The 9,912-nt window shown below is 41.0% G+C and overlaps 1 protein-coding gene across 1 annotated transcript in view; it reads right to left on the reverse strand.

Moving 5' to 3' along the window:
• kif5ab (kinesin family member 5A, b) overlaps positions 1-9,912 on the reverse strand; it is a gene marked incomplete at both ends in the record, with an annotated part of 113,569 nt that overhangs the window by 20,404 nt on the left and 83,253 nt on the right. The window contains 3 exon segments of the mRNA XM_080423525.1: positions 2,620-2,729; positions 4,915-4,979; positions 8,124-8,241. Coding sequence (XP_080279651.1) covers positions 2,620-2,729; positions 4,915-4,979; positions 8,124-8,241 — 293 coding nt within the window.

Below are 9,912 nucleotides of genomic sequence, written 5' to 3' on the forward strand. Positions count from 1 at the left end.
ATTGATCGTGAATATACTGTATGAAAGCAGGACACATCTATAATTCATCTACTCATCTGCAGTATTTGGCATGGGCGGATATCAGAGAGTTTTATTGGAATTTTATTAGATTACATTTTAACCTTTGGGCAGTCTCACAATCATCCATAAGAAATGAATGTTTCCTTAAATCATGAATCTTTTGGTGGGGTCTCAATGGGTACATTACAGCAACAGAGAGCACTTTTGGTACTACTAAAGTTGCTGCTGAAACAGTAACTACACTTCACAACCAACAATCACTGCTGTTTCATTTAGCTACACATTGTTATACAAGACCAAATAAGTGCAGTAGTTCCATTCCACCTTCCCTATTACACAGCACTTCAAAAGAAAAAAATGTCAAGCAGGTATTTTGCACCAATGCTTCCAGGAACGAGTAAATACTTGACAACAACAACAAAGTATTTGACAGAAGAAAACACAGACCAACAAAACAGACCAGCCATTAACCTCAGCTTGCACTCCTCCTGTGACTTAAAGTTGACATCTTTAAATCCCTGTCAAACAGCAGCTGTGCTGATTGATATATGACCACTATATCTTTTAATGATTTTTTATTATTATAGTGTACTCAATGGTCGCTGGTAGACAATCACTCATTCATGCTAAACCTTTCCAACCCATAACTCAGAAAGTGTACAAATGGAACCAAATGGACCGAAGAGTGTATTCTTTCTGAGTTGAATTAAAACCACACCACTTAATAAAAAAATCTATAGATCTTATTAATAGAAAATAAAGGTTTCTGTCTGTGTATGTGTATGTGTGTGTGTGTGTGTGTGTGTGTGTGTGTGTGTGTGTGTGTGTGTGTGTGTGTGTGTGTGTGTGTGTGTGTGTGTGTGTGTCTGTGTGTGTCTGTGTGTGTGTGTGTGTGTGTGTGTGTGTGTGTGGGGGTGTGTGTGTGTGTGTGTGTGTGTGCGTGTGTGTGTTTGAATAAATGCCTCTATTTTATTTTTATAGGTGTGGATGGAGCTCCATAAACTTCCAGGTGTTTATTGACTTCAGACATAATGAATGCAACTACAACATAATGCATCAAATAAACGAATGACCAACACTAACTCACTCACACACACACATGACTGAGTGAAATGTGCTTGTGTTTATGTATGTATGTGTGTGTATGTATGTATGTATGTATGTATGTATGTATGTATGTATGTATGTATGTATGTATGTATGTATGTATGTATGTATGTATGTATGTATGTATGACTGTATACTGTATGTATATGTATGTATGTATGTATGTATGTATGTATGTATGTATGTATGTATGTATGTACAGATTTCTCCATGAGCGGCATGAACAGTCGTAACAATCTGTCTGGATTTATTATCAGCAGTGTTTTTATGGTTTGGTGTTTATTGTAGCATGTTCTTTGTGTACAGTCAATTACAGCCATTCCTGCCTATATTAAGGGAGAGTGATGTCTCCTGTCACATCTGTATCACATTGTTTGTGTAATTAGATTTTATTATTTTCCCATTTTATTTTAACTTAGACTTATTTTCCATTCTCTACTCCTTAATAACAATGTTTAATTATATCAAATGTCCTTTTATCATGTGTTTCTTTTGCACTCTTATGCAATGCTCGTAATGTTTTTTTAAATTGTATTCAAATGTGTTTCAATCTTTTTATAATGTGCCTCTTTTGTCTTAATCCTCTTAATGGTTTGTATAAAGCTCTTTGAATAGCCTTCTTGTTGAAATATGCTATAGAAATACATTTGCTTTGCCTTGCGAGTTGACTTTAAGCATCATTAAGGCAGGATTGCCCCCATTAGATGAAGTGATGGAACACTATCAATATTTAACAACCTCCACAACTCCTGTGTGCTATATGGCAGAATGTCATTCTGCATGTGTTTGAGCTGGAGAACAGCACATAGTATATCATTCTAAGCTCATCTGTCAGTGTCTAGGTGCATGCCTGAGTGTGTGTGTGTGTGTGTGTGTGTGTGTGTGTGTGTGTGCGTGTGCGTGTGCGTGTGCGTGTGCGTGTGTGTGTGTGTGTGTGTGCACGTGTGTGTCTGTCTGTCTGTGTGTGTGTATATGTGCCTGTCAGCGTGTGTTTCCTTGTCTGTTGAGGGATACTGAAGTGCAGTGACGGCTCCTTGGGGAAAAGCCTGCTCTCCACGGACAGACGTTTCCCGCAGGTTCTGATGAATGCTCTGAATGGCTGACAGTACGCATAGTTAATCAGCTGTCCACAGGCGGTCAGGCAATAGCCAGCCAGGCAGCTACCTGCCAAACCAGCCAAATATCTCTGTGCCTCTATTGTTGCAGAGCAGCACTGAAGGATAGGAATATCGGAATGCAGTGGGCTGCACAGTTACACTCTCACTCACTCCTACAAGCACAACAATTAGAACCATTTAATCGCCCAGAAGCGAATAACATGATGCTCATTGTGTTAGAAATCGATATGAAACTGCCTGAGTTTAAATCATTGCATTGGTTCTGTAACACCACGCCCCACTAGATCTGACTCCTGGGTAAAAGTTAAGAACTTGAGAAGTTGCCTCCCGGACTGAACACAGTGTGAGTGTGGAATGATAATGAAGCACTGACTCAGTGAGGTCGTCGATGAGTTTCTGCTTCTCATTGATCTCGTCTCGCAGGCGGCCAAGCTGTTTGCTGTGCGTCTCGCGGTGGGACTCCATCTGCTGCTCCAGAGCCCTCTGATGTTTATGGAGAACAACAGGAGGGGACAAAAAAGACATGCAAACGACATGATAATGAGACAACACAGGAGAGGGATGGCACACATTGTGCAAAATATCCTGAACTACATGAAGGCCAGTGTTTCCCCAGACACACACTGTGTGTGTGTGTGTGTGTGTGTGTGTGTGTGTGTGTGTGTGTGTGTGTGTGTGTGTGTGTGTGTGTGTGTGTGTGTGTGTGTGTGTGTGTGTGTGTGTGTGTGTGTGTGTGTGTGTGTGTGTGTTCAGACACACATGTCTGAATGCTTAATGTTAAGACATGTTCAGACATGTTAAGCACTTATGTTCCACATACGTAGTTCACGTGTGACGAATGCCGAAACTAGCAGCTCACATGCTGTGAGTTTGTAGTTTTTGACTATTTTTAAATATGACCCAAAAATGCAAGTTAGGATTTTGTGCAACATGTTTGAAATGTTCAACAGTGATGTACTACTGTAGGCTATACTATATGATTATACTGTATGAATTGAATTGTTTACATAGTACCCCTCTGCTTTTCAATGGTTTGTAATGGTTTGTATTTACAGTATATATTTATTGCACAGCAAGCTCGTATTCACCCTGGGTGAGGGGATTAATAAAAGGACCACTGATTGGTCAGCTGCTGTATCTTCCCTATAGGGTCATACAGCCACTGACCAATCAGTGCAAGCGAAAACGGTATATTTTCCTACAGTATGGGTTTTATGTCAGCTAACCAATCAGCACAGCAAATTTTCCACCGCGTGCTGAACTACAGACAGTAATGTCGGATTTATACTCGGTTGCAGTCGTGCACCAAAATGCGTTGCACTGCAATGTATTGTGACTCTGAGCTTGTGGATTGGCAATTCTCAGTGTACGATCACCCTTGACGCAGCGGGAATACTGAATCATTTGCAGGGGAGCTTCTGATTGACAGTAATGTTAATCTATTAATGTAATGTGTTTATCAAATGCAATTTTCATTTATGCAATTACGGTCATGGGTATGCAAGGTAAACACCCGGCATTCGTTGCTACCCTTGTATTATCCACCCTTGAGTTGACTGCATCGGTCTTCGCCTAGTGGTGCGTGATGATATGCAATCGTTTGGATAAGCTTGCCTAATGCTCGGGTGATAAATATATTTATTGATATAATTTTCTAACATCGTTTTCATTTATCATCATTTATGATCTGTACTTTGAACCCCAGGTATTGTCCTTCATATGTATCCTTGTCTATGATCGATGTAATGTATCCCCTCCTGGCTTGTTGAACAGTATAATAAGAGCAAGGCTATAAAAGCAAGGTGAGATGCATAAGTGATGACACAGGAGAGAATTCAGACACATCAGCAGACAGGTGGGCGTGAGAGCGAGCCCAAATGCACAAACACTGTGCGCGCGCACACACACACACACACACACACACACACACACACACACACACACACACACACACACACACACACACACACACACACACACACACACACACACACACACACACACACACACATAATGCCATCAGTGAGACACACGTGGTTAATGAGAGAGGGGAGTTACACTGATGCGCGTGAGGCCCATCAGAGGGACATGCAAGAATGCAATTCGTTGCTGTCAGGCAGAAACCTCATTTCAATGCATGATTTTTCGCAAATTAATGTCCTACTTCGTCGTACAAGAGTGTCACGTAAAAGTAGTGAAAAATAGCTGGTCTACCATGCAACGTGTCACATCGCGACATGTTGTGAGCTTGTAGATCTGCTATTTTCGCTATTTTGGAAACATTTTGAAAGTGAAATTGAAAGCGGTTAAGTCTGTGGGTTTCATAATTATTGAAACAATGCAAATTATTAAGAGCTTGTGACTAAATAATAACTACACTGGATCCATTGGAACGCAGGTTCTTTTTCCCATTTCCTGAAAAGTAACAGTTTCGGACATTCAAGGTTTCTGCCCCGACAGTGATGAAATGCATCACGTGAGAGAGAAGGGACAATCGCATGGTGTTACATGCATCAATGTAGACGTGTACATGCAAAAACACATGTACAGCAGCACACATGGGACACAGGCATATGCACTCTTCCACAACAGCAGCAAGATATTATTTGCTGTGGCACTGCGGCATAAGGTCATTACACCAAATTATTCACGCCGTAACCATGGTTACCTTTACATCACCAGATTCCTGGACAGCTGCCTGTTTGTCCCTCCTGACTACCTCTGACATGGTCTCTGAAAAGCACACACGCGCACACACGCACACACACAATCATTTCCAATGATTACATGAATTCCCTAAGCTTGACTGATTCCCTAAGCTTCCTGTGTCTGAAGTGTAGACACAGGGAAAGAGCAAGAGAGACACAGTCATGCTTGATTTATGCTCCGTCGTATGACGGTGTCACCCGCCTAAAGTAGCCGATCTGAACGCTCACAACGCGTTGTGAGGTTGTAAATCGGCTACTTTGGGCACGTGATACCGAAATATAAACCGGGCTTCAGACAGAAAAGCTCACAGGCAGTCACAGTGGTGATTAAGTGATGACAGTGACTTACCATCAGCAACAGTACAGTTTCAAACAAAAACTGACTGCCTGTGGTGAACGGCGCAGTCAAGGTGACCTAATTTGTGCCTTAAGTTTAATCATATCTATCCGGCGTTGTAAATTCCTCTCACAGAGTGCCTATCAGTTCTCACTGAGTGACACAATCTACTATTTGTGTTTTTGACTAATACAATTAGAATGATCTATCATTGTGCCATCAATATGTCCTAGACTAGAGTATCTTGTCTTTATCTACCGATAGTGACTTAAAGGAGTATAAGTAAGCCTTGCCGAGCTCTGAGGCCCATAGGGCAGGAGCCTATCTCCTGTTTCCTTAGCGTGAGGCAGCTTGATGTACAAGTACACCCCCTGGACATGACACTAGTGTGTCGCAGGGACTTACCCCAAGCCAACCTTGGGGTAAGTCTTTGGTATGACCCGGCCAGGAATCAAACCCCGGCCTTTCAGTGTCAGGGCGGACACTCAAACCACAAGGCCACTGAGCTGGTGTAAAGGAGTAGTTCACCCAAAACATTACTTATTTTCTTCTATCGGTCAATAGATGCAAAGAGTCTCGGACTCTTTGAGTCGGTCATCATATTATTGGCTCAGGAATGTGACAAAAACAAAAAAAAACTGAACTACTCCTTTAAGGATTGCACTCCTTTGATCCTGGAGTTGGGCCAATATTGATTTATCCACCCTTGCGTACCATTTATTTTATGTACTTAAATGCACATCTGCAGTGAGAATGATTTGCAGTTAGTTTGGTCTGATATACTCATTTTGGTGGTGACCTACAGTACATTACTTCCTGTCGCTCACCCACTAACTCACTCATTCATGGTTTGCAGCAATTTAAAAATCAGCCATTAATCTAAGTGTCCTAAATTGGAGCTAGAGTTTTGGAAGCTACATGCATGATTACTCATACACAATGGGTAACGTCACTTACAGGATTACTGCCATTAAAAAGTATTCCATTATGTTACAGGATTACCTTCTGAGAAAAGTAATTTGTTAAATTATTTTTGCGTTACCGACAATTAAAAGCCCCCTGCGAGGAAGTTTGGTAAACATAAAATCAAGAGTGCAGCCTACTGGAGTGACCACCAGTGTTGTGGAGCTGTGCTGGGCTTCACCAAGGTTAATTTGGTTTGAAATTCTCCTCCCTTCAACCAATAAATCCCCAATTAATGTGAATACTTCCACTACTGTACTAAAGGGCAACCTCTCTGTCTTCTCTCAATCGCAAATGTCGCACAGGTGTGACAAATTACTTTAATAAAAGACCAGTAATACCGCCAGTCACGTCAGAATAGAATGATTAAGCAATCACCACAGACTGCAAATAATCGGTCACCGATTTTCGTGTAACATCCGCGCAAGTCTCCGTTGACAGAGACGAGCTTGTTCATTTCAGGAAACAGCGCAAATGTTCGGATGGATTTTCCTTTTCTTTGTAGCAACATGGAAATTACAGGGAAATATAGGTCTTAAATGTAACGAAGTAACGCCATTATTTTGGAAAAGGTAACTAAGTAACCGAGTAGTTTAAATGAAAAATTAACGTTAGGTTACTCCATACTCCCTACCCCAAAAAGTATTCCGTTTACAGTAACAGCTTTACCCCCAACACTGCTCATAGGATAGTTGTTTTAAATCCTATATACTTTATTGACCGGGGTCCCCCAGAGGTCTGCTATTTCTTTCCCTCTACGCCAAATTTCTTCACCGAAAATAGCTGGTCTACAAGCTCACAACGAGCCGCGTTACGACGACATTGAACTTGTAGATCTGCTAATTTCAACGAATGTTCGCTTATTTTATTTCTGAATTATCAGTTCAACGCTATTATGGTTCATGTGGTTCAAGTGACAAAGGTCAACATGGCTGAGGTTATCCCTGAGGCTATATTTGGCCACATTTAAAATGTAGATGACTCTGACTGTGTTGTGGATGAGAATGTATTTGGCCACATTCAAACTGTAGATGACTTTGACTGTTGTGGGAGAGAATGTCCTTCACGTATTTACTTGCAACTCAACCTACAGTATAGAGAAGTTGCTGGAGCACCAATGGTGTCCCTCAAACCAATTGTGCTCGTAGAAGGGAATACTATTCAGGGAGAGAGGATGAGTTATGGCCAAAAAGAAAAAATAATAAATAATCCAGGACCAGGCACTCAAGACAGGTTTGATAAATGTGAACGGTCTTTAAGTCAATGGGCTAAAATCCTTAAATGCATGTCAGCATGAACATTCTTCAAGGTGGGACGAAGGCACCAGTCACTGCTTAATGGATGCATGGATTGATTTGAAAACTTGCTAACGTCTATGACTTATTGACCTTAATCACAAAACCTTAATTAATTAATTAACCTTAACCTTGATTGACCTTGATGTCTTATTAACCTAAATTATTGTTTTGGTAACTTTGGAGAAAATCTAAAAATAAAGCCATTAACAGAGAAACTGTCAATATTTACGTCCAATATATGGCTAAAGCTGTGTATAGACAATGACCTGTACTCTGTATTGATATTAGTAAGGTCCTTTAATGTTCCTAATTTCTTCTATTGTAGTTCAAGTTTAACTTAAGCATCAAGAATTTTACCAAAGGGGAAATTGAGTTGGAGCAAAGTATTACAAAAAACATAACATAAATGCTCACAGCAGACACAATCTGATGAAAATGCACAAGACCTGAAAATCGAATGTTCTGTGTGTTCGGTACTATGATGTGATTGATGTTGCTGTCTTGAGTAGATATTTGTTTTCCAGCCTGCCTCCATATCCATTATTCCATTGTGTGATTGGCTCTGTCCTACCTTGAACTTGGAGTTTGGCCAGCTCCTCGCTCAGAGAGTCGTAACTGTCCTCCAGTTGTCTCTTCTTCAGCTCCACGTTCTGCATGTACTCCGTCAGAGAGTGAATCTTTGCCTCGTGCTGAAAGTCAGAACACAGCCTCTAAGATGTGTGTAAGGTGCAGTATACTGATGAGCAAAGGGAGCCAGAGGGAACGCTTTACACTCACAGAGGGCCTATGGATTTATAAAGGATAAAATTGACTCTGGGCTTGCCGTGCCGTGGAATATGCAAGTACATTCAATATTAACGATGCCTGTCCGTATGGAAATTGATCTTTCATTCAACTTTTAAAAAGTCTGCGTGTCTCTACTCTACATGCACCTCACCTCTGCATCCCTCTATCCTAGACACCAATCCCATCCTATCCTCCCTTTCCTTTCTCCTCCTTTCTGTATTATGTGATACTGTATGAGAAGAACTTTGCAGAAGGTTTACAATACACAGCGCGGTCAAACAAAAGAGAAAAACCCAGGTGCTGGAAAAAGCAACATGTTAAAAATAGAATCTGCACACTGGATCATGCTACCATAGGGAATTCATTCAATTACCATCAAGGAGAGCTGGCGAGAACTTCTGGGAACTCAGATTACCATCAAGGTGACGTTTCGAGCTTGCAACTAAGGAAGAGCTAAGACGCTCGAAGCATCACCTTAGTGGTTATGGAATGCATTTCCCGTGGGAGCCTGATCCAGGGCGCAGACTCTTTTTTTCGATTTTCAAGAGAAGAGCTTTGCCCTCTGGATTCTATGATCTTATCATTACATAATTTCTCTCTCTTCCTCAGAGTCCATAATTCCCCACAGTTCCTTTCTTCCCCCTGTTACTCACCCCCTTGTCCGAGAGATGAATGGTGGTCATTGTGGGGTATATAGGCGCTTTTTGACTACAAGAACTAAGTGAACCGTGCCATGAAACGTATTTCACAGGTTCTGGATTTGTTTCACATAATGGTTCTCAGAACCAAATTTGGGCCCAGCTCAGGAGGTAATACTAACGTGAGTTCTGAGAACCCAGAACTTATACAGTACTTAAAAAATGGTATTACGCACCTCCCCTTTCAGGGATGGTTCTTGGTTATAATGTAAACGTAAACAAAACACCATCACATAACGTTCTGAAAAGTTTCAGATCAGCAAAAGGACATAACACACAACAGATAATCAAGACCAAATGCTGCCATGTGATGAAAATAATCCACATAGTCTAGGTATAACTGAGCATGAGACATAACTTAACCACACGGATGTCTCTGAATTCTCCTTTCTCACTTGTTCCATCCTAAAATCCTAAGGACTGAAGATACCAAGGATATCACAACTACTGTAAGCAAGCATCATCTAGCGGAAATGCAGATGATCATCCATTAGCAGTTTCAATAAAACTGAAACAACTACTGTATTTGTCTCTCAAAATCCAGGCATTGTAAATAGACATTAAAACAATCATTTGCAACCAGGCTTACAGTGGCTGCTGTGAGATTTAAGCTAATAGAAAGATTCTTCTTTCTCCTTTGGCTCCAACTGGCGTACAGTAGCTATTTTCTGCCACTTTGTGAAAAACGAATCATATTTTTGTTGCAGATATACTGTATCCCTTGCCGGCTGAAAACTATAAAGTTTCTTCTAGGACACCTGTTATTAATCAAAGAATGTGTAAATATTATTTGTCACAACACCTTTATTTTTGAAATCTGCAGAGCGGGAGTCAAATGCTTACGGCGGTCTGACATGATGTAGGTGTCATGGATTA

Source organism: Gymnoscopelus braueri (assembly GCF_963280865.1).
Source record: "Gymnoscopelus braueri genome assembly, chromosome: 3".
NCBI classification, from domain to species: domain Eukaryota; kingdom Metazoa; phylum Chordata; class Actinopteri; order Myctophiformes; family Myctophidae; genus Gymnoscopelus; species Gymnoscopelus braueri.